We start from the raw sequence: 27,210 nt of genomic DNA, 5'->3' as shown, positions 1-27,210 counted from the left end.
CCTATTCCCCAGATTTGGCTCCCTCTGACTTCTATTCTTCCCAAAACTAAAACTCTTCCTTGCTGGTGTCAGCATTTTTCTTCGAATCAAGAGGTAATTGCAGCTGTAGAGGGGATTTTGTAGATCTCTACTGAGAACCACTACAGGGATGGGTTAATGGTGCTGGAGCATCACTGGAATAAATGTATTAGTCTTAAGGGAGATTATGTTGAAAAATAAAAATAATTTTGAAATTATAAATTTGTTTTTTCATTGTTAGGCTGAGAACTTTTCAGACCACCCTTGTATTATCAGTAATAAACTAACCATTCATTTTCTCACTTTCTTTCACACTTCTTCCATCAAGTCTTTCATATCCTATCTTATACTATATTTACCACTACTTAGATCATTGGTTCTGACAAGCACTATCATCTTGCTTATTTTTCTTCTCTGTTTCTCTATTGTATTCATTAAAAATCTTTATTTTAGCTCCTGGGAAGCTTGATCTAGTGAGCTGTCATCAAGTGCAAATTTAATTACAGTACTATAATTACCATACTATATAACTTTTTTTGAGCCTCCATGGCTCAGTCAATATAGATGAAGCCCTTTGGTTGGAAAGACACAGATTTGATTCCTGTCAGTGATGTGAGGAACTTCTATCTGGTCTGTCTCTTTCGATGAAAGGTGAGTCAGTCGGTCTCATATGGAGATAGGGAGTTTTTTCACCCAGAAACTCGGGTTTTTCATCCCCCAGAATAGGCAAACTGGCCCTGTGAACACATGCACAGATTACAGTCATGAATATCACCCCTTTGGGGAAGCAGCAGAGGAGTGACAAACCAGCTGCAACAATTCACTGTAAGCCCCCTCATTAGGGAGGGAGGGGGGGATTCAACCTGTCCTAAGGGACTGATGAGAAGAATAGAATAGGATAACTTTTTCTTATATTCTAATATATACTTATCTTTTTTATTATTATTATTATTATTTATTTATTTATTGATAACTTATGAATTTTCACTTTCTCAACTCTTATTATTCTCCTTAATTTTCTTTTCCTGTTCTTAGTTCTTGTAATTGCTAATTCCCTGGTAAATTTCCTAATCATTCCTTCAAATCTGGAAATTTCATATGTTAATTTTTCTTCATTTACATGAATGTAAAGTTTCTCTTTTCTTGGTTCTGCATTATTGTTATCGTTAAACTTCGATGCTGCTGTATTGTTCTGTGGGATTTTGGTGCAATTTTTAAAAACTATTTTAAATGAACACTATGTTTTAAAATTAGCAAATGTTGTACATATAGCAATGAACTCAGTAAAAAATTATAACAATATAGTAAAATGCACTAATTAATCTAAAAAAAAACACTAAATAAAGAAAAAAATTGCCCATCTAACTTGCAATTCAGATTACATATCCAAACTCAAAATAGCAATGTGTTTTTAAGGAAGTGTGCTAAGGAACTGGCCCTGTCATTGACATGGCTATTAACTGAAAGTCAAGAAATGGGGAAAGTTCATAAGGAGTGGTAGGAAAGTAAGATAAGATAGTACCACTGCACGAGAGTGGTGGAAGAATGGGAATATCAAACTCCAGACTGGTACATTTCTCTTGTGTTTGTTAAGACTTTGGAAAAAGTAGCAAAATCTTGTATACAGAATTGGGTAGATGAAGGTAATATTATTTATAATCAAATTCATCTTGCCAAGATGAATTTGTTAAGAGATGCTCTTGTTTTACTGATCTGATGGGCTTTAATAATAAAGTAACATGAGCAGTGAATGAAGGAAAAGCAAACTGTCATTTTCCAATATTTCAAAAAGGCATTTAATAGAATATCTCATGATAAGTTATATTTAATTTGCAATGTATGAGTTAAGATATCAGGCTAGCAGATTCATTGACATTTTGCTTTCTAATATCAAAGAGTGGTGTGTGGGAGAGAATTATCAGTCTGCTCTCTCTATGATTACATAGAGATCAGACCAATACTGCTCACGACTACATAAGCAGTATCGATTTATGCATGGATGACTGGAGAGTGCTTTCCAGTCCCTGCAACTGACCATAGGACCAAAGTGACCAAGAGAATGGAACAGACTATTCTTATTATGATTCTTATTATGAGAAACTCTTCATAATAAGAACAGAATTTTATTCTTCCTGATGAATCTTGCACAACGTGGATGGTCTGCACCATCTTGCCAAATATTTGTTATCATCAAAAATGCTTCTTTGTAAATTAGAAAAAAAAAAAAGAAAAGTCCTGTGAGTAACTGTCTATCCTAATTATTCAGGTCAAAAAGGCAGCTGTAGAATGAGGGTTCTACTCTTTCCAAACTAACCAATGTCAATTGGATCTGTGATGTCAAAGTATCTTCATTTGATGGCATTTGTTGGAAGGCAACAATATGCAATTCTCCAAGCAAGATCTATCCCACTAGGGTATCTTTGAACTTCATTACTTTATTAAATATAGTATGTCTAGTTTGCTACCTGTTATTAATTCTGGACTTCGTCATACTGTTTCATCATGAACATTTTACAAAAAAAATGCTACACGGCTTATTTCTACAATGTCAGTTATGCGTGAACATATGTAAATCCAAGCAATCCCTTGAATTGTGCCAATGTATAGACAGATGTATTGCTTTGGACTTCAGTAATGAGACCACTTGTATGTTTGGTAAAGATTGTTTAACACAAAATATTCATATTTCCTGCCTCTCTGATTGTGGCATTCCCTGTTGGTCTCAGCATTATGAATTCTAAACCCAAATCATCAGCCATCTTTCTACTCAATACAGTGGAAGCAAACGTGTTGATAACAGGAAATTAAAAACTACTACAACTACTATTCATATTATGTTTGAGAAAACCAAGATCAAAGCTTACAGAAGCATACCTAAATATTCTTTTTCAGACATTACTAAGTTGTCCACTGAAGTCCAATCACTACCCAAGCCTATCCTAACAAACCTTGGACACCAGGGAAATTCAGTTGTACAAGACTGCAGGTTGCAGTCTCCAAGTAATAAAAAATTCATGTTCCATGTCAGATTGCTACCTGTTATTAATTCTGGACTTCGTCATAACTAGGTATTTATCAGATTGACACCAGAAGATTTTTTTATACTGTAGACCAAGAGGAAGGAACAAGAACAAGAGGGCATTCCAGAAAGTTGTGAAAAGATGTAGTGAATAAGAAAGCAAGATGTAGTATTTGTATTGGGAATGGTAGGAACACAATGCATTGCCTGAGAAGGTGATGAGAATGCACACAATGAACAATTGTAAGGAGTAATATGACAGACTTTGTAGTGTTTAAGGCTAAACTCTCATGATGAGTCTTACAATTCAATGTTGGCAGAGAATAATATTAATAATAATGGCCAAACAAACTGAAGAAGAAAAGAACTAAATAAACCAATTTGCAGTGAAAATTATAGATATGTATGATGCACAATGTTCAATAAAGAACTGATTTTGTATACATTTTGATAAATATAGACTAATGAGCAGTTTAAATTGATCTAGACTTAATTTTATGATCAAATGCATTACAAAAGAAAAAAAAAAATATATATATTTTAAGGTTTTTATAAGATTGATGCAGGGGAAATGTTTCAGCTGTGTGATAGTAATGGAAGAACAAGAGGTCACCTGTGGAAATTAAGGAAAAGTGTGGTTAACAAGGGTGTGAGAACAAGGTTTTTCACCTGGAGAGTGGTGAATGATTGGAATGTATTGCCTGTCTCTGTTGTGAGTTCTTCGTCTGTAAATGAATTCAAGAAGAGTTATGATGGATATTGTTTTGATAGTTTGGGTCTCCCGCGATGAGTCTACTGACTCCATGGAGATACCGGTAATAATAATAATAATAATAATAATAATATATATGTCTCAGGGGCTCGCTTTAATGAGTACAGGCATGGCAAACCCGAAGTACTTGATGCTGGACTATGCCTTACTTCATATAATATACATCTGTTATATTATCTGTAGACTGGTTCCTCCTCTTCCTTCCTTGCTTGCTTCTTTCTTCTCTTCTTGCTCCTTATCCCCCAATGCTATTAGAGTATTCGAGGGCTATGGGTGAATCTTTCCTATTTTGCTGTGTCATGTCATCTTATGCACTATTGTGAAGCACCAACCCATCTGGCCAGCTGGTGCTATAAGACCAAATACCTCCCCATGAGGACAATGCAAATGATGAATAAAGTAGGAAAATTACATACTGGCTCATCCGTCATCCAGCATAAAATGGGACGCGTCTTGGACTTAGGCAGTGGGTCTAGGTCAAAAAATATGCTACAGTCTCCACTAGCTACAATGAGTCCACCTACAGGGCACAATGATAGAAGGATATTAGTAGGAACATATAACTGCAGATCTCTATGGGCTGATGATAGATTAGAAGAACTGATGAAGGAATTGGACCATATAAAATGGGAAGTTATGGGCCTTTCAGAGATAAGAAGGAAAGAAAAAACTCTCATGCAATTAAAAAATTGACATCTACTCTACCACTGTGAATGTGACAGAAACTCAACTGGTGGTGAAGGATTCCTAATAAATAAAACAATCAAGAACAATGTCCTGTTTGTTAATAAAATAACATCAAGAATAAGTCTCTTCATAAATAAAAGATACCAATTGAAAATTATACAAATATATGCCCCAACTACAAACCATCCAGATGAAGAGATAGAGATTTCTATGAAATCAGATGTCATTAGAATCCACATTAAATAATTCTAAAGAATTCTACATAATTATAATGGGTGACTTTAATTCCAAGATTGGAAGCAGAGATGACCATCTGAACTCCATTGGTAAATTTGTATTTGGACAGAGGAATGAAAGAGGAGAAAGACTTATTGAATTCACAGAAGAAAATAACCTCTTTATTATGAACATCTTTTCAAGAAGAAAATCAACCTAAAATGGACAAACTTACAATGAAATAGACTTCATCATCTCCAACAGAAGATATATAATAAATAATACTGAAGTGCTTAATAGATTTAATACAGGAACTGACCACAGACTAGTAAGGGAAAAGGGAAAAAGTACGGATCAACAAAAAATGGGAATGGAATAAGTTCATAAGAAAAAAGTCCAATTTACTGAATCTACAAAATCTCTACCACAATAAAAGCTGTTATAGAGAATAACTCAAAACTGAACTAAAAAGTTAAACACAGCTACTACTATCAATGATGCTAATGAAATCATAACAAAATCTATCTTGAATTGTGCACTAGAAATAGGAGGTGTAAAAAGGCACCAAAGAGAGGAAAAACTTAGATCTGATGAAGAAAGGAAGAGATATGAAAAGATATTTGAATGACACCAATAAAATAGAATATGTGGAAATTTGTAAAACCATACTTAAAAGGATGAAACATGAAATTAGATCACATAATACTAGGAAAATTAAAGAAACAACAGAAAAACAATAGTAATGGTATGATAGACTTTGTGTTTCCTAGGAGGGACCTCCCTCAATGAGTCTTGATAGACTGTTTCTTTGAAAGGACCTCTCATGAGGAGTCTTTTGACTCCATTGAAGCCTGAATAATAATAATAATAATATGAAGGTCCTAAGATGAACATTATCAGTTGGAACAAAGGAAATAGCTACTGTAAGAGGAAAAAATGGTGAACTTATAAAAATTAGAGATGCAATAATCAAAAGAATTCAGGAATTTTATACTGAACTCTATGAAGACAAAGACCAAGACATCCCAGAATCATCTATGGATAACTCGAGTGAGGAAGAACACGATGCCCCCTGAGATCTTATAAGCTGAGGTAGAAATGGCACTGCGGGAAATGAAGAATGGAAAGGCCCCAGGAGAGATGGAATTATGGTAGACTTCTTAAAACTGGGAGGAAGCCCTGTCATCGAACAGCTGACTAAACTCTTTAATAAATGCCTAAAATAAAGAAAAATTCCAAAAAATTGGAACAATTCACTTCTAATATTAATTTTTAAAAAGGGCAATAAGGAAGAAATTAAAAACTACAGACCTGTAAGCCTACTCCCCACCATATTATTATATCACACCTCCAGGGGAGTCCAAAGACTCATCGAGGGAGGGCATCTACTCTATAACTCTTCATGTTACTACTCCATCAACCTTCACCACCAACGCCATCTACTGCCACTAATACTTTCACAGACAATCACAAACATCCATGCCCATGGCAGGATTCGAACCCACAGCCTTTTGGCTGGAGAGTGGATACTCTAACCACTCGGCCAACCAGGCATATATAAAGTCTTCACAAAAATTATAAATAATAGAATAAAATCCAAACTAGAGGGAATGCAATCCTGTGAACAAGCTGGGTTTAGAAAGAATTAAAATACTTTGGACCATATTCACACATTAAGACAGCTCATTGAAAAATCAATTGAATACAATAAACCCTTATGTCTGGTCTACATAGACTACGAAAAAGCATTTGATTCAGTTAAAATATCTGCAACACTAAAAGCACTTGAAACTCGGGAACTGAGAAACTATATATTGAAACACTAAAACATATTTACAATAATGCAACTTCTGCAATTAAATTATATAAAAACAGTGAAAAGTTCCCAATACAAAAAGGCATCTGGCAAGGCGACACCATATCTCCCAAATTATTTACGGCTGCATTAGAGGAAGTCTTTAGAGGCCTTGATTGGGAAACAAAAGGAATAAACATAAATGGAGAAAGGCTGCATCATCTGAAATTTGCAGATTACATTGTCCTAATAGCAGATAATCTTGAAGATTTGGAAGAAAGGCTAAATCAGCTAAATGAAGCCTCCAGAGTAATTGGATTAAAAATAAATAGAGGAAAAACAAAAATAATGATGAATAAATACATAAACCATAGAACTGTCAAAGTTGAAAACCATGAAATAGAACAAGTTACTTCATATGTATATTTGGGCCAATTGTTATCCTTTGAGGATTGCCAAAGAAAAGAAACTGAACAAAGAATTCACCTTGTATGGATGGCTTATGGGAAAATGAGAGACATATTCAGAAGTAACATCCCTATGAGTCTAAAAAGTAAAGCTTTTGACCAGTGCATACTTCCTGTCCTAACATACGGAGGAGAAACATGGACAAAGAAGCCCTAAACAAAACAACACGACATCGCATGGAGAGAAGTATGCCAAAAATAACATTAAGAGATAGGAAGACAAATACCTGGATAAGATCTCAAACAGGTGTCATGGATATTGTAAAATACATTAAATAGGCTAAGTGGAGATGGGCTGGTCATATTGCCAGATGCAGTAATGGGAGATGAACTAGAAAAAACAACAGAGTCGAGACCAATGGATGGAGCAAGACTAAGAGGAAGACTGAGAAGAAGGTGGAGGGATGAACTCGAACAAATTGCAAGAGTGGGATGGATGGGAGAGGCAGAAAACTAAGTGGTCTGGAAAATCATGGGGGTGACCTTCATCCAGCAGTGGAGAGAACCAAAAGGCTGAAGAAGAAGATATATATGTCATAGTGTTGCAAGTAAATTTGAGTAGTAGATCTGAGCTGTGCTAAAAATAAAATGCTTTTAATTAGTATATATAATGTGGCTTTTTTATCGCAAATTGTGTTGCATTTTTTCAGTTTGGATACATGTGTCCTACAGTGGTGTTGTTGAAATTTTTTGTTGTTTATATTGTGTTTTGCTACCTGTTTGTTCGTATGCTTACAGTTCTGAAAATGATGTCCACAAAGAAACATACATCGGCGGCACCAAAGGATTCTGTACAAAAGTCTAGTGTGCCTTTGATTTTTCACAGAGGATGCTTGCAAAAATTGCTATATATATGCACCAAAGAGTGTGAAAGATTTGTGGGTAAATGAGAAGAAGGAAAGTATTAACATATGTGAAAAATGTCTTGATAAATTAGGACGATTAGAAATGGAAGCAAGCATTGGGACTGTAGTGGAAGAGGAGTTAGTGAAAATAAAGAGGATATTAAACAAGAAGATATTGACAATGCACAGAATCTCATAAGGCAGTATCTGACAAAAGCAATGTATAACTGCACACCAAGGGTTACGTGAGTAAAGAAAGTAAAGTGAAATCAAGCAAGCAAGCAGTGCTGGAAAAGAAAATGCTACAAGAGGTTACAAGACAGTTCATGGTGATCAGATCCACGAAGAGTATAAAGTGCAGGCTAGAAAGGTGATGAGCATGGTAAAGACAGAAAAGGTGCAGTATGAGAAGAGATTGGCTGGTCAGTCCAAGGTTCACTGAAAGGAATTGTTCAGCTACATGGCAGTCAAGAGGAAGAATAATTATGACAGGCTGACAATGGTGGATAACCAGGGAAGCAGTGACCATTGCAAAGTATACAGTGGAATTTTTGAACAAGCACTTTCATAGTGTAAATCATACTGGTGATGCTGTGTAATAGGTAGAAAGGAGGCACGTAATAGAATTGGATGTAAAAGATGTATTAGGTGTTGATTGGATGTAAAAGATGTATTAGGTGTTGATTGGATTAGATGTCAATAAGGCTGTGGGAATGGATGACATATCACCATGTATTTTTAGGGAATGTGCAAAATGGTGAGGTATGCCCTTGACCTGGTTATTTAATGAAAGCCTTACAGTGGGTAAAATTCAAACAGAATGGAAAGGGTGTGAAACAGTACCAGCCCACAAGCATGGTTATAGGACAGCAATTTCCAATTAGAAATTGTAGTGTATAACAGGAGTTGTAGTAAGGGTGTTGGAAAGATTGGTTAGTAAAAGAATACAGGATTAGTTGATGGAGATAGGATTCTTTATGATGGTCAGCATGCATTTTTAAAGGTTAGGTACTGTTTTAGCAATTTACTTGCATTTTATGATAAGGTAACAAGTTGTCAGATAAGAGAGAATCATACACAGTGATAGTGTTTGATAGAGTACCACATGATAAGTTGGTGTACAAGCTGCAGAGAATGGGAATAAATAGCATGTTGTTAAATGAATCAGAGATCGGCTCTCTGAATGATACTAGCAGGCTGTGTATGATGGAGCAGTGTCTCAAAAAAAAGGAAGGTAACCAGTGGCATCGCCCAGGGTTCTGTTCTTGGGCACCTGCTATTTAACTTGTTTGTAAATGATATATAATGTGGACTGACAGGGGATCCTCAGTTGTTTGCTGATGATGCAAATCTGGGAGAATTATATGTAGCACTACTGATGTTAATTCATTTCAGAAGATTTGAACAGACTTTTGCCTTGGACAAAGGAGTGGTGTGTAGTTTTAATATCAATAAGTGCAAGGCATTGCAGTTTGGAGTGCAAAAATATATGGTGGAGGAATGTATCGATGGTGCCATACTGCAGGAAGCAGATGGGATTAGAGATCTGGGAGTGATGGTTGACAGTAGACTGAAGTTTAGAGGGTATATTGCTAGTGTTGCAAAGGCTGCTCATCGTAGTGTTGCTATACTAAGAAGTACTCTAATATGTAGGGATAAGGTTGTGCCACTGTATAAAGCTGGTCAGCCCACACTTGGATTATTGTGCTTAAATCTGGTCAGCTAATATTTTTAGTGTGATATGGAGACATTGGAGAGGTTTCAAAGGCAAGTGACTAAGACAGTATCAGGACTTTGGACTGTGGCTATAGAGAGAGAGAGAGAGAGAGAGACAGAGAGAGAGAGGGGTTGAAAAAATGTAATTTTTTCAAAGAAATTTTGTTGAATGATTTGCAATTCAAATTTATTACATAGAAAAGAGTTATTGCCAAATAACTGAATTAGCATAATCTAAATCTAAGTACTTTGTAGATTATATAACCATGTAAAAACATAAAAATGTAATATAAATTATAAGAAAACTATTATTTGAAAACATTCACAAAATTAGAATAATTTCAAAATATTAGACTGATGTGAAAATAAATGCACAAAAATTACAGTCAAAGGGAAACAACACAATTAGTAGTATTTTGTTGCATCCCCCTTAACTTTTATGACTGTTCATAAACAGTTTGGCATATTATTTACTAGCAGTTCACAGCTTTTAATAAAAAAAAATAATAAATAAATAAAAACTAAAATAAAAAAAAAAAAAACATGCCTTATAGAGTACGGTCGCTCCCTCAATGAGTATTTGGACTCCCTGGAGGTGTCACATAATAATATGGTCTGCAGACTTGAAACAAATTCATTTCTGTCTCTTGGGGCAACTTCTTGAAGACGTTTCTTCATAATTTCCCACAAATTCTGAAATGGGGTTTAAATCTGGTGAGTTTGCTGGCCAAGGAATTACACTGATTTGCCTTTCCTTGAGCTATCTAGTAGTGGTCTTGGAAGTGTGACTAGAAGCTGAATCTTGCTGAAAAAGGAAATCACTATCACATCATAAATCTTCCAATGCTGGTTAACATAAAGTTCTCAAGAATTTCTTGGTACACTTTGGAATTTACTCTATCGCACAAAATACACAGCCCACCTGGCTTTCTGCAGTCATACAAGCCCATACCATGACAGAGGTTGCAAATTTCATCAAATATTTCATGCATTCTTTATCAAATAATTCTTGCTTAAGATACCAAACATAAATCCCTTGATGAATATGGGACACATGAAACATACTTTCTTCACTAAAAAGTACCTTTTTCCAGTAATCTTTATCCCACAACAGTCTTTGCTTACACCATCGTGCTTTAGCTGCCTTTTGTGTGGAAGTCATAAGTGGCTTTGTTTTAGGTGCATGTAATTTAAAACCCAATTTGTGAAATTATCTCAACATCAGAGATTTAGATACATTCCTATACCTAATTCTCTCCATCTCCTGCGAAAATACTCTACACTGCAGAAGCGGTTTTTCTTCACAATATTCTTCAATCTTTTCTCATCTCTTGATGTAGTTATTACCTTTCGACTGCTATTGCAGTGATTATTTTGAAAAATCCAGTCATTAGAATATTGTCTCAATACTCTACTCATGCTTGCTTGAGAACATTTCTATTCCTTAGTTGTGAACTGTTGAGTTTGGCCTTCTTTATGTAGAGATACCATACAAAACTACAAAATATGTAGAGACACCATAGGTTGGCGCTAGCGTCGCCGTAGCACGTGGCGGTGAATTTGAGCTGTGCAGAAGAAAGTGATTTTTAATCGGTGAATAGTCCGTTTTTTTCCCGTTTTTATACGTTTTTGAGTGCTGAATTGTTTCTCTGAATACGAGTGTACTTCAGTGGTTGTTTTTCGGAAGTTAGTTGCTGTCGCGATATAATATATGTTGGTACCGTCAGAATTGAACGCGTAACGGTGGAAGACAAAACGAAGCTAAGTTACTTTGTATTTAGTTATATTTCATTTTATTTAATTATATTAGTACTTAAATGTTCTGATGTTTGTACTTTTTCCCCCTCTTATTTATTAATTGAATAATTATTAAGGATTACGCTACTCGGCAGTAAGGAATGATGGTGGATTCAGCAGCAGTCGCAAGTGGCGTTACGCCAAGTCCTCCGCCATTTAAGAACTCGATTATTAGCAATATCATAAGGGACTTTGTGGCATGCAGTACTTGCGGCATGTATGCTTCTAAGGAATTACATATGTGGTTTGTTAAAAAGAGTGGAGAGCGTATGTGCGCAAAATGCAGGCAGTTGGAGGAAATAAGTACATTAGATATATCGATATCCGACTTTGTTGCTCCAGGAACGGAGAATGAATGTAGGAAGACGAGTAGTATGATAGGAGAGAATGAGAAAATAATGGTTGATAGTGTGGAAGGTGTAAGTGACTGTGGAAGTTTAGGAGATGGTTTTGTTTGGGAGAGTGAATTTAGATTAAGAGTGACTGACCTGCAGCGGGAGATAGATGAGTTGAAAGAGGAGGTGGAATGTCTAGTGAATGAGAGCAGAAGTATGAAAGATAAGATTAGGAGAATGGAAGAGATGAATGCAAGGCGAATCAGAGTAGGAGAGAGAGAGAATTTAAGGAGTATGAGTGAGAGGTATGGGGGTGCTAGAAGAGGAGAGATTGGAAACAGTAGAAGAGAGTGAATGAGAGAGAGGTATGGGAATGCTAGCAGACGAGAGGATGGAAACAGTAGGAGAGACGGAATGAGAGAGAGATATGGAAGTGCTAGAAGAGGAGAGAATGGAAACGGTAGGAGAGATGGAATGAGAGAGAGGTATGGGAATGCTAGAAGACGAGCGGATGGAAACAGTAGTAGGAGAGACAGAATGAGAGAGGGATATGGAAGTGCTAGAAGTGGAGAAAATGGAAACAGTAGGAGAGAGGGAATGAGAGAGATGTATGGGAGTGCTAGAAGAGGAGAGAATGGAAACAGTAGAAGAGAGAGGTATGGGAATGAAAGAAGAGGAGAGAATGGAAACAATAGGAGCGATGGAATGGTAAGAGGTATAATGTATGGTGACACAATGATCCGTGGTGTTCAGGATAGGATGCGTGAGGAGTGTTTGCCAGGAGGAACAATAGAAAGGGTGGCTATGGCAATTAAGAGAAGTGAAAGGGTGGATGAGATGATTGTGATGGTAGGAACGAATGACTTGAGTGGTAATGTAAGTCGGGCAGCGAGAGATATGAGATTTTTGCTTGAGACTGTACGGAAGAAGACAGAGAGAGGAAAAATAGTGTGCGTGTTGCCTAGGTATGATAATGATGAGCTGAGCAGAAGAGCGGTGATATTGAATGGCATAATAGCGAGAATGTGTGACAAGAGAGGACTGGTATATGTGGATGCTTGGAGTGCGTTTGAGGAAAGACAGGAGTTGTTTGCAAGAGACCGTTTGCATTTGAATGAGGAAGGACGTAGGCATCTGGAGAGATTGCTGTTCTGAACGAGTCAGTGTGTCCCAGGGAGGATGATAGCAGGGGTGGCCTCTTGTGGGAATGGATACTTGGGAGAAGGGAGACAATGTCAGGTAAGACTGAGCCCAGTGGAGTCTAGAAGGGATAATGCTGGGTATAGAAACAATGGCATTTATATGCTGAATACTAATGCCAGGAGTATCCGGAATAAGGGAGAGGAATTGGTGGCGCAGATAGCATCAGCCTGGCCAAAAATTATTGCGATCACTGAGACGTGGTTGACAGAAGGGGATATAAAAACAGGAATAGAAGTCACTGGTTATAGCATTTTTCGCCAGGATAGGAGGGGAAAGCGTGGTGGTGGGGTGCTGCTTATGATAAGTGATGACCTATGTCCTCTAAGAGTGGAGAATTTGGAAGGTAGTGAGACAAATGATTTTGAGAGCGTATGGTGTGAGCTAGAGGTAAGCAAGACAGGATATTTAGTGGGGTGTTGCTACAGACCCAGGAGCACAGAGGATGGGGACCAGGAGATGTTTAGACAGCTAAGTTTGGCAAGTGCAAGAAGAATGATTGTTATGGGAGATTTTAACTTCAGTAGTATAAATTGGAGAGAGGAAGATGCATGTAACAATAGGGGAATGGAATTTCTAGAATTCTTGAGGGACAAATGTCTTAGGCAACATGTAACAGAGGGAACAAGAGGTTCAAAAATTTTGGATTTGGTTATAGCATCAGAAGAGTTGATAATAACTGAGTTGACGTCTCTCCCACCAGTTGGAGAGAGTGACCATATGGTTTTGACTTTAAAAATGAATAGACATGCAGGAGTATCAAAGAGACGGGAACTTATGTGGAATTATAAGGCAGGTGATTATAATAGTCTTAGACGTCAACTTCGGGAAGTTTCATGGAGGGAGGAATTGGAAGGCCGGGATATCACCAGTGCGTGGGAAATTGTGAAAGAATATTTGTTATCAGCAATGGTAAGTTGTATACCACGAGTGAAGAAGAGGGCGCAATTTGGAGTAAAGTGGATGACAAACAATATTAAACAGGAATTGCATGCGAAAAAGAGGCTATGGAAGAGATATAAGGAGACAGGTGAAGAGATGCATGAGGAATATAAGACACAGGCCAGAAGAGTGACTCGTGTGGTAAGGAAAGCGAAACTGGAATATGAGAGGAGATTGGCCCTAAGATCCAAAGAAAATCCTAGGGAATTTTTTAGCTATGTGGCCAGTAGGAGGAGAAATGACTGTGGAAGAATGATATTGTGGGATAAAAATGGGAATAGAGTGACTGATGCAGAGGACATAGTGGAATTGTTCAATGAACACTTTATTGGAGTATTTCATCCTAGAGGAGTCAGTTTTAATGCTAGAGGGATAGGACTGGTACGAGGTCTGGAGGTACAGGAAGAGAGTGTGTTTCAGATACTGAGTACTCTGGATGTCAGTAAAGCTGTTGGACTGGATGGTATTTCGCCACGAGTTTTGAGAGAATGTGCTAGGGAATTGACAATACCTTTAACGTGGCTTTTCAATGAAAGTCTGGCTTTGGCAAAGGTGCCCAGGGAATGGAAGGAAGGTAAGATAGTGCCATTGCATAAGGGTGGTAACAGACTGGAAGTGTCTAATTATAGGCCAGTCTGTGTGTCATCAGTAGTTGTTAAGATCTTGGAGAAAGTAGTGAGGGACCGTGTACAGCATTGGGCAGATGAGGGTAATGTTATCTGTGAGAATCAACATGGATTTGTGAAAGGACGCTCTTGTTTTAGCAATATGCTAGCCTTTTATAATAAAGTTACAAGAGCATTAGATGAGGGAAAGGCATATACTGCAATTTTCTTAGACTTGGCGAAGGCATTTGACAGGGTGCCACATGATAAGCTGATATTTAAGTTGCAGCACATGGGTCTGGATGTCAGATTGGTCAACTGGATTCAGGATTGGCTGTCTGATAGGTATCAGAGAGTTGTGTATGGTGGAGCAGTTTCCAGGAGGCAGAGGGTTACAAGTGGGGTCCCACAGGGCTCAGTACTAGGACCTATATTGTTTAACCTTTATATCAATGACATAGCCAGTGGATTGCAGGGGGATATTCAGTTGTTTGCGGATGATGCGAAGCTTGGAAGGATTATTAGTAATAGTGCAGATGTGGTAGCCCTGCAAGAGGATTTAAATAAGCTAGATAGATGGGCAAATGAATGGGGGTGTCAGTTTAATGCAGCAAAATGTAAGGTCTTGAGGTTTGGGAAACATCGATGGGATGCTGCATACTCTATGGGAGGAGTTATACTGGAGGAAGTAGGGGAGACAAGAGATCTGGGGTTGATGATTGATAGAAACCTGAAGTTTAGGGGACATATTGCAAAGGTGGTGAAGGTAACACAGAGGATTGCTGCTATTATGAGAAGGACACTGACCTGCAGAGATAAGAGGGTTATCATTCCGTTGTATAAGTCTCTGATCAGACCACACTTGGACTATTGTTCTCAGATTTGGTCCCCAGGATTTGAAGGGGATAAATTAACTGTGGAAAGGATACAAAGACGGATGACAAAGATGGTTTCAGGACTGTACAAGGATAGTTATGAGGATCGGCTGAGAGAATGTGGACTGCAGAGTTTGGTGGATAGAAGAAGGAGAGGTGATATGATTGAGACTTTTAAACTGTTGAGAGGTGGTTACAGGGTTGACACTGGGGAGTTCTTTCGCTTGGTTGATCAGCGGGAAGGAGTGATGACAAGAGGCCATCCCTGGAAGTTACGAAAGGAAACTGTGAGCAAGAGGGTAAGGAGTGGTTTCTTTGTGTGGAGGGTGGTTGAGCCGTGGAATGCATTGCCTGATGGAGTGGTGGGAGCGAGAACGGTCAGTGGGTTTAAGGAGTGGTATGATAAACTTTGTGTTTCTCAGGGGGGGGACTTCCCCTCGATGAGTCTTGACAGACTTTATGTCTTAGAAAGGACCTCCCTCGATGAGTCTTTTGACTCCTTGGAGGCCTGAATAATAATAATAATAATAATAATAATAATAATAATAATAATAAAACTTAATAGCTTCTGATATTAAGATATTAATATCAGACTTAATCAACCCATGCTAAGCAAATGATTAACTGAAATTCACATGCATACGATTCCTCACACGCAAGTCCGTGCTGCAGGTACTGAAATATATGCTATTTCTATGCTCTCCTCAAATTGGAAAAATTTGAAATGTTCTAATATTTGAACCTCGTTAAAAATTATTATTCTAATTTTGTGAATGTTTTCAAATAACAGTTTTCTTATAATTTATATTACATTTTTATGTGTTTACATGGTTATGTAATCTACAAAGTATAGATTTAGATTATGCTAATTCATATTTGGTAATAATTATTTTCTATGCAATAAATTAAAATTGCAAATCTTCTTTATTATTCTAAGTTTTTGATTCGGAGGTGTATAGTTTCGTGGATAGGAGGAAACAGATGATATGATAGACACATTAATTGAGAGATTTTATCAGATTAATCCAGGTGAGATTATAAAAAGAGTAGAAGGTGAGAGGACATCCCTGGAAGTTATGCAAGAGTGTGGTGAAAAGAGGTGTGATGAGTAGATTTTTTAAATGGAGAAATGTCAGTGCATGAAATGCATTACCAGAATATGTGTCGTTAATGCAAGGAGTATCAAGATTTTAAGATTTGATGTGATAAATATGTTGTCAGTTGAATGACTCTCTCATGATGAGTCTGCCAATTTCATGGAGGGTGTAATAATAATAATAATATATGCTTAGCATAAAGATTTGCTGATTAGCCTAACTGTAAGAATGCAGTTTGACACAGCTGATTTCAATGATCTTGACATAACCCCTAGGCACTGTTGTTCTTCCTGATCCCACTTCATATCATCTCTCCTTACTGGAGCATGCACCTGTCTAGCCACCTCTAATTACTAAAAGCAACATGGCCAACTCATTTATTATCACTTATTTTTTCAATTGATCCATAATGCTGTATAGTGGAGAAAGTAGTAGCGTGAGACATAAAGGTGAGAGAATGGGAATGCAAGATGGTAGGGGAAATAGGGGAGGGTCAGCATGGGCAGAGTGACACGGCATAAGGAGAGTGGATGTTGGAGGCAATAGTGAATATATGAATGGGATGATCATCACAAGAATGGGATGGCCTCAGATGTAAGGGTAATAGTTGAGTCTGAGGAGATATACAGGATAAGAGGTGATAAAGGTTATTTGGTCATGGACAGGTGCGTAGGTAGCATGGGGAGGACTGCTTAAAGACCTAAAAGTAAACTGCTGTCATTATAAATGCCAGGAGCTTCAGAAATAAGGGAGACAAAACAGTTCACTGATTAAATTTATTAACCCAAAAATTGTTGGAATAAGTCAAACATGGCTGGATGAGTACCAACCATGTTTGACTTATCCTGAGATACCTTAAACTGGTATGGTGGGAGCAAGTTGAATAAATTTATATGGAAAAAGGAAACTGGTCAAAACACTAAACTAGTTGTATAAAAGAACAGTGGTGAAATCAATTTTAACTTATTGATCTGACAGCTGTGTTAGAAATAAAACACTTGATCCAAGACTGGAGTCCCCAGATGTGAGAGGTCTAAGAAAAATGAGAGAAGTGAAGAGATTGTACCAATGGCAGGACAATATTAGAAATGAAGTTATTAGGAGGGAACTTGACATTAGCTCAGAAATGTGTGAGCAGAGTCAATCTAAGGTGATATAGTCACTTAAACAGAATAGGAGAGGAAAGGTTTGCTAAGTCTTTGTCTTGGCAACAAAGACTTAGCAATTACCAGGAGAGCAGAAAAAAGACCCAGAGACCAAGATCTAGATAGACTGATAACATAAAAAGTGCCTTAGAAGACTGAAATATAGGATCTGATGATACCGGAGTCCTGACAGATAACAAAATGATTAGAAGGAAAACAATTCCTGATTTTATGGTGTGTGTGTGTGTGTGTGTGTGTGTGTGTGTGTGTGTGTGTGTGTATGTGTGTGTATCAGGATTTGATGAAGATTATGTGTATCAGTGGAACTGTATTTCAGGTGGTGGATGAGATTTCAAATCTTTGGAGGGAGGGGGGGGGGGAGGGGAAGAGTGATCTGAAGTTAGTAAGAGAATAAACAGCAAATATTGTAAAGGCTAGACAGTGCAGTGCTAAGATAAACAGGTTGTTGTATAATTTTTTGTATAAAGCATTAGGTTGTTGTTTAACTAACATTAGTCAGATCACGCAGGGACTACTGAGCTCAAATTTAGTCACAAAATTCCAGTGTGATGTGAAACAGACCAAGGAAAGTTCAAGAGATAAGTGACTTAAGCAATATCAATGCTCTAAAATGCTGATAGTCTTCCAATGGTGAGAGATTGAAGGAATGTAAAATGCAGAGTTTGGTGGAATACAAGGAAAAAGAAGAGATGTGACAGTGATGTTTAAGTAAGAGAATTTTACGAGATTAATTTAAAGAATAAGAGACTGACCATCCTGGAAAAATGTGTAAAGGTGTGAAGAGGAGAGAAAGGAGCAGATTTTCACATGAAGAATGAGTGGAATGCACAGCAGGAATGTTTATAATGTTTTTCACTTGTGATATTATTATCTCTGTGTAGTCCGAAGACTAATCCTGGGAGACTCACATTAATGATTCTTCACACATAATATTTATACCATTCCTTAAACTCATTCACTACCATGGCATTCACGATGTACTTCAGCAAAGCATTCCAGCCATTCACTCTCCAAGCTAAAAATCAAGTTTGTGCACTCTCATTTGCTACACTTTTGTACAATTTTTAAGGGTGACCTGCAGTTCTCTTTCTCTCTCTCTACTCCTTATGTAGTGTCTCCTCTTTTGCAGCTAAACTTTGTGATTCACACACACTTTCAATCTATCCTAATAGGGAGCATTCCGTAGACAAGTTACCAGCTTGGTCACTTGTCTCTGGATTCTCTCTACCATCTCCTGATCCCTAAGAAACTGAGGTAACCAAATTTGTGCACCATGGTTAAGATATAGTTGTATCATAACCTTATGAAGAGGGATAATGACCACCCTGTTTCTACATGTCAATGTGTTCTTCAATATCTAAGTAATCCTCTGAGCTATTCTGCCAACTTTTGCAATGTGTTCTCTCTCCATCATCACACACACACACATATCATAGTCTCATCTGTGGTAATGAATTGCAGTCTACTGCAATCCAGTGCCATATATGCAATACACATTATGTAATAATTTCATCTTGAAGTGAATAAGTTTATATTTGGACATTAAATTGATAACCATTATCCTTTACTCACACTGCCAATTTATTTAAATCATCCTGTAGCATGTCTACATCACCTTTATAAACTATTGCCCTCCCAAGTTTTGTATCATCACTAAACAACTGAAAGTCCACACTTAAATCATCCCCTATATCATTAATATACAAATTAAACAGTTGTGGGTCTAATGCAGAGCCTTTCAGCACTTCCTGTCACCCTCTTGCTCTTAGATTCCACTCCACCATATACTACTCTCTGATGTCTGTTAGTCTGCTATCCCAATCCATGCCACTAGCTTCATATCTATTTCCATTTGCTCCAACTTATGTAACAGTTTTCCGTACAGTATTCTATCAAATACTTTGCAAAGCCAGCAGTATCATGGTATAGACATTTCCCTTATTTAATTCTGCTGTCACTAAGGTAGAACCTACCTTTTATAAAGCAGTGCTGCCCACCCATACAGCATCATTTCCCTATCTACCAATCCCTGAATGCTACCTTTAACTAACCTTTCCAATATCTTAACAGTCCTGAGATACTAACTGCTTTATACGTTGCTACATTCTGTCTTGTAGCCACCCCCTCTTTCCAGTGCTGAGGCGTAAATTAAACAATTTGTCAGATGCACTGCTAGCTCGCTTGCACGTTCTCATATCAATGGGTTAATATACTATCCAGTTACACTGCTGTAATCACACTGATATTTTTCAATATGCTAAGCATCTTCAGTTCATCTATAGGGTGATTATAATTAAAGTATTTCTGTTTAAGGCCTTGTGGAGCACCACCCAGTGATCCAACCTTTGCAGGAATATATTGTGCATCATGCAGAAGCGATATCCCAGAAAAAAAATTGGTTCAAAAATTCACCACCAGGGGCACTGTCTGTTGTACCGAATGTAGTTGTAATACTTTTTCTGTGTGTTTATAAGGAGAAAAGCAACAAAAGCATAAATAACACTTTTTTCACTTCCATTTAAGTATTCACAGGCTGTACTGTTCAATGTGTTGCCCTTTCCAGCATACCACAAACTGCATCCTTTGCACGGTGTGCTCAAAGGCAGAATGCAGCTGGTCAGGACTGATGTTGCACACATGCTGCATTATTGCTGTCTTTCAGCACTAGCAAGTTATCAAGATGATCCCAATGAATCCTGTATTTGAGAAATACATAGAGCCAGAAGTCACAGGATGGTCAGATCAGGTGAACGAGGCTGTTATGCAGTGGGAAACACACATCTGTTCACACTGGCTTCTGTGAAATATTCTTGAAGAACTTCCTGTACAGATTGATCGATGTATGGAGGGGTCCCATCCTGCATGAAAATGACTGAATCCATACACAGGCACTGCCACTGTCCTCAAAGAAGAATAGTCCAATGATAAATGAAGCTGTAATCTAGCACCATACAGTCACTTTGGGTGAATTCAAAGGAATTTGTTGGATTGCATGTGGCTTTTGCATAGTCCATACCAGGCAATTGTAGGTATTCACAGCTCCATCATTCAGGTGAAAGTGAGCCTTATCTCCCCACAAAATCATCTATGGCCATGTAGCATCTAGCTCCACTCCATTAAGGAATGTTAAGGTGAATATCAGTCAACTTTCAAAGTCCTGTGGGCACAACTCCTGTGTCAGGGTTATCTTGAATGGGTAGAAATGCAGAATCTTCCATAGAATTTTCCTGACAATTGTGTAAGACATATCGATGTATCTTGATACAGCAAGTGCACCGCAGGAACCAATGTTGTTATTCATGGCCTGTTCCACAATGACAGTATCAACTTCGTTCACTTGTGAAACTGACAGGTTTGCAATATTTGCCAGGTCTAACTCCCAATGATCCTGTTTCGTCAATCATTCATCGCAGAGCACTTGAAGATAGTGGATCTTGTTGGCATTTGTTCGGGCAATGAAATTCGCAGAGTGCAGCAACAGCATTGCAATTGTTTAGGTAATACAACTTCATGAGCAAAGCACATTGGGGAAAGGTTAGTGCATCACTGTGGTGGTATTAACAGCCAAAATATAAGGAAAAATCCTGTGTCCATCTTTTTAAACTTTCACATGATATACAAGTTCTATGCATTTAATGTTTACAATCCCCCCCCTAGTAATGAATTTTGGAACTACTTTTTTATCTTGGACATCCTTCCACATGATGCACAATGTATTCCTGAAAAGTTTCACAGCATTTAGATTACTTGGTGATGCTTCACAAGGCCTTAAATGGGGATACTTTATAATTTTTATAAAAATTATAAAGTATCCCTGTGCATCAATTTTCATGTCAGTCTCTGTTAGATTCTTAACTGAATCAACTGCAAAACAGCATTCTTTGCAATATTTCTTCAACTTCTGTAGCTTTCATGCCATCAGCAATTATTATTATTATTATTAATTATTAAAGTAATCCTCCCATACTTATTCTTCCTCATATTAGGTATACAATCAAAAAAAAAAAAAAAACTTTTTAAGGCTTCCATTGGCTTGCTTAGCTATTTTTCTCTCACAATCTGATTTATTATTATTATTACGTCACGCCTCCAGAGTCCAAAGACTCATCGAGGGAGGGCACCTACTCCATAACCCTCTGTCTCCACCAACTACAACCAACCGCAACTACTATCATCATCATCTACACGAACGCCATCTATCACCCACCATGACCAGTACTTTTGCAGACAATTGCAAACATCCATGCCCACAGTGAGATTCAAACCCAAAATTTAGCTTTCCTTACTATAATATTCACCCCTCTTGCTTTATACTTCTCATGTGCATGCTCATCACTGCTTTCCTAATATTCCCTCCAGATTATTATTATTTTATTTATTTATTTATTTATTTATTTTTGCAGCTCCTGCTTTATATTGCTACTCATCCATTTAATCTCCACTTGGTTTATCCTCCTGACTCTGGGTATGAAATCTAATGTTGCTGCTCTCAACAATCCCTCACCACTTCCCATGCACTAAATGTTGCTTGTTAAGTGATGCCTCCCATGTTGAGACTGTTCACTTAATGGAAGTTTTGTGATGATAATGATAATAATAATAATAATAAGAAGAAGAAGAAGAAGCAGATTTTAGCCTTCAAAATTCCCTTAGTGGCTTATATATTATTATGATATACAGTCTTTTCTGCCTATCAACCAAATTTTGTAATCATGAAACCTTTGTTCCCATCAGATCTAACTGAATATTTCTGTGGTACATCACTGCTCATACACATTCTTGTTTTTGCTCAGATACACTCGCCTGCATAATAAATATTTCATGCAATGAAATTTCAACTAACAATTATTCTCTGTTCTTTTCCGTTCAATGAATGAAATGTAACCTCACTATGAAGAGCTCAAATGACTCACTAATCACAGCATCATGAGTCATGTAAATTCATCATAGCATGACGTCTTCCTTTCCATGAATTTCTGCATCTTTCTTTTTTTTTTTTTTTTGCTTTTAAACAATGAATACCTAAGATTTTGCTTACTAAATTTAATAGTTTTAGTATTTGATTTTTAGTGGAACCTGTGGCATAGTAATTAAATAATAAAGTATCCCGTCTTATGAGAGAAATCTTAAAAATCTTATGCAAAAATACAACTCTTTATATAACAAGCAAAAGAAAAACCTTACTTCTGACAGTACATCTACAAATAAATGGATTGTAAACATTTCCGATTGCCCATTAGCCACCGCTGAAACCAGCACTTTAGCAAAGGGCCTTAGTTTTGCTGTTATTCCTTAACACATTCCTTATCTTGATTTCTTACATAATATAGAACGCAATTTGTCAGGACTTCCTAGCGAAGATGCCAACAAACTACGTTTTGAAGTTGCGACTTCGTTATTCAAAAGCAAATTACCTCCATGCAATTTATCAAATGCTGAAATTAAAGGTCTAGCTTCTTTAAGAAAAGATAATACAATATCCAATTCTAAGGCCAATAAAGGAAAAGCTATTGTAATTATGAATAAGACTGACTATGAGACAAAAGTATCCAGCCTATTAGAAGACACCACGACCTAACAAGAGATCACACGTAATAATCCTACTAATTCGCAAATTAAACAGCTAAATAAATTACTTGATGAGGTTATAAGTTGGGATCCGAACTACGTGGATAAAATACGCACCTACTTTGGAAGAAATCCTCGTCTTTATGGACTCCCAACAATCCGTAAAGAAGGCTGTCCTGTACGACCTATCGTAAATTGCATTGACTCTCCAACTTATCGGATTGCAAAAGTATTATCACGCTCCTTAAGTGCTCTCACTGGTCATTCCAGATCCTATATAAAAAACTCAACAGATTTTCTTGAAAAAATCAAGGATATAAAAATTACAGATTCTGAAATATTAGTCAGTTTTGACATCATTTCTCTGTTCACCAATATCCCATTAACAGACACAGTCAATTCATTATATGAAGATTACCCTCCAGATATCGCAAGGATATTCGAATATGTCACTCAGGTTATTTCAGTTGGAAAAACAAAATCTACAAACAAATTGAAGGTACTGCCATGGGTAGCTCCCTGTCTCCACCTTTGGCAAATTACTATTTGAAACAATTCGAAGATACTATGTTCTCATCCGTTCATCCTCAACCATCTCTTTGTTACCATTACGTCGATGATGTTTTTGCTGTTTCGCTACACACTGAAGAACTTTCCACTTTTCTACAACGGATAAATAACCTTCACCCACGCATCCAATTCACTATGGAAAAAGAAAACTCTGGTACTTTACCATTTTTGGACATCCTCCTTACTAGAACGTCTTCTGGTGCGCAGACTTTTTGTGAATGTAAAAGTGGGTTTTCGAAAGATGCTTGTAGATAACCTTATCTACAAGCGTCTTTCGAAAACCCACCTTTACATTCACAAAAAGTCTGCGCACCACGTCTCAAAAATTTGGCATTCTTAAATCTCTAATTCATAGAGCACTTAAAGTTTGCTCTTCCCCAATAATCTTACAACAAGAACTTTCTATCATTAAAAAGTTAATGGAATCAAATGATTACAACTCCAATCAAATCCAACAGATACCCGACTTTTATGTTCCAACACCTACAGTTTCTTCAACAGTCAGCAGAGTTCCTATTCCGTACATTCTAGGAATCTCAGAACCAATGGGTAGAATTCTGAAAAAGTATCAACTGATTTCAACATATATTCCTATCAACAAAATTTCTTCTTTATTACCTTCTACAAAGGATAAACTGTCTTCTCTATCTTTGTCTGGCATTTACCAAATACCTTGCGAATGTGATGTCTCTTATTTCAGACAAACTGGCTGTTCTTTGGAAAAAAGAATAAAAGAACATCGATATTATATTGATTATAACAAACCTCTGAAGTCTGGTCTGGCGCAGCACAGTATTGACTCTACTCATAGTGTCCAGTGGGATAAAGCAGTTCTCCTCCAAAGATGCAGATTCAAATATGAACGCTTATTCAAAGAAAGTTGTGAAACTATTTTACACTGACCGAATTTAAATAGAAATGACTATATGTCTCTCTCAAAGATCTGGAAGACTTTTATCTTATGTAAAAAACCATTTATCTTAATAGATTAAATTTTTTATTTCTATTATTTCCTAGTATGTGGTAACAATTGCATTTTAATAGGTGATCCACCAAATGTTTGCCTGTATTCCATTCCCATTACTGTTACAGACACTGAAGATGTACTATTATTTTCAGTACAAAATATCTGTCTTTTTACTAATTAAAGATTTCACTGTGGTTTTTACATGTTACTTTATTATTTAGTATTTGATTTTGAGATATAATTGCTTATTATTGTATATTATATGTAGTTGCATTATGCAACTCTGAAGTGATTTGATATCTTCATCTATATTAATAATGTAAGGTGTAGTAATATAAATTTCAGTTATTTCCTGTTCTGTATTTAGAGCAGATCAAATTTCATAATGTGAATCATTACAAATAATGATTCACATTATGAAATTTTGTGTTATGAACGACTCATGAACTCAGTTAATTTTATTATGTGGTGATGCACTATACTCCTCTTTGATGTCCATTTATCAGCCATCCTTTTATCCACATCACATGTTTCGTATCCATCTCCATATGCTCCAATTTATGTTAAAAATTTCCATGCAATATTCTGTCAAAAGCTTTCCTAAAGATCAGCATTATCATTATGCAAGTTCTTATCAAACTCAGTGGTGACTTTAGTAATCTAATTACTTACAGAAAATGAGTAAATTACTAAAGCAACACAACACTCTCTGTTCCCCAATTAGAGTATGGCATTCTTATCTACCAATTCATGGTTTTAACCAATTTTTAATGACCTTAACTACCACATCTGAGATGAGGAGAGAGTGAATGAATGGTAGAGCCTCAGGGAGAGAAGAAGAAAAAGGGATACAGTTGAGACATATAAGTTAGTAAGGAAGTTATCAGATTAATTGAAGGAAATTTTTCAGAGAGAAGGGTGCAATAAGCAAGGTGAGCTTCTCCTTTCCATGGAAAGTGGCTGGTAAGAGGAATGCATTGTTTGAAAGTGCAGTGAATGCAGAAATTGGAGTGGGTTTAAGGTACATTTGATGATCTTTTTGCATGAGTGTATACCTCCTGTGATGAATCCTTATGACTCCATGGAGGCTGATGTTAATAATAAGAAAAATGATTTGCTCCTTCTGCTCTCCTGAGACTATACAAATACTGAGACTTAAATTAAAACAACCTGGTTGGAGAAGCACTGACAACTGTCTTATCCATTCGCATAATATACAACAGATATCTCATCTAATCTCATGTACTGGAATCAAGATTTTTAATATCCTGAACAATTCAACTTCATCTAGGCAAGTGACAGATAGGCATCTTGAATGATGCATTGTTCAAGATGAGGCTGCTTCGTTCAAGATGCCTTCATTCAAGTAAATGTATGCATAAAAATAGAACTATTATAGTAAGCCTAATATTACATTATTTATTCATTTTAATTAGGAAAAAAAACCACCTATTTTTCATTTCTGCGGCATATCTAAGGTGAAACATTAAAGAATCACTATCACATTCAACACGAGAAGCACAAATTCGTCTTTGCAACCTTGGATTACTGTAGTTATAACCATCTGTTATGATGAAATAAAGAGGAGGTCCTACATTAAGAAACCTGTTCAAATATTGAAAATATGTCTTCAAATAAGAATCCTGTAAAATAAATGTAAACAAATAAAACTAAGAAAAAATTAATTTTAATATATGCATTTTTAAAATAACTAAAATGCAGTACAAAATAAATAAATTAAGAAAAATTATTGTGATTATATATCATCAGAATAGTAAAATATAATATTATACATAATATTATAAATTATATAGCCACAAATGTTTATCCACATGAACAATTAACAACAAGAAATATATACAAGAAGAGAGTGATAAAGCAAACAGGAAAAGAAAATTCCAGATTCTGTTTCTTTTTCTAGTCACATTATTTCAAATATCCCTGTCGTAATTCAGTTTCTGAATTGGATCAGAAATGTGCAGTGTGGTTATCAATGGATTTGTGCATATGCGAAGAAGTTCGAAAATATTATTATTATTTATTATAATAATATTTGTTATCTAGAGGTGTCAATCAAATCCTTGGACTCATCATGGAAGGCCCCACACAAAACTTTATTCCCACATTGCCTATCATACCTTTTAACTTTCAAATTCATTCATTGGTAATACACTCATAACTCTTTCTGCTAACCCATTCCATTCATTCATCACTCTCCAACCAAAAAATCTAGTTATAAATCCCTTGTTCTCTTCCCCTCCTGCCTTGTACTGAAAAACTGTTTAGGCATTTATCCTATAAAACTTACTTAGTAACTTATTATTATCATATAAATTTCCATGTTGTTAGCAGACATCGTGGGACGCTCCCTCCACCATATTTATCATACTGAACCTTAAAATCATTAACACTTCCAACATTCACAATGCATTCTGGTAATGTGTTCCAGTCACCCACAATTCTCCATGTAAACAATCTGCTCCTCACATTCTTCATCACACCCTTAAACAACTTCCAGCAATAGCCTCTACGCTCACCTTCTACTCTTTTTAT

At 36.7% G+C, this 27,210-nt stretch overlaps 1 protein-coding gene across 1 annotated transcript in view; it reads right to left on the bottom strand.

Annotated features, from left to right (window-relative positions):
• Nucleotides 1–27,210, bottom strand: part of LOC150094662 (NPC intracellular cholesterol transporter 1-like) — a 559,930-nt gene that overhangs the window by 183,449 nt on the left and 349,271 nt on the right. The window contains exon 17 of the mRNA XM_090411614.1: nt 26,156–26,300. Coding sequence (XP_090267740.1) covers nt 26,156–26,300 — 145 coding nt within the window. The remainder of the gene's footprint in view (nt 1–26,155; nt 26,301–27,210) is intronic.

The sequence above is a fragment of the Typopeltis vanoorti genome, chromosome 21 (genome assembly GCF_054136105.1).
Source record: "Typopeltis vanoorti isolate ZY-2024b chromosome 21, IOZ_Tvanoo_1.0, whole genome shotgun sequence".
Taxonomy (NCBI): Eukaryota; Metazoa; Arthropoda; class Arachnida; order Uropygi; family Thelyphonidae; genus Typopeltis; species Typopeltis vanoorti.
Note: the sequence above shows the minus strand (reverse complement) of the source record. Positions and strands in the feature narration are given on the sequence as shown.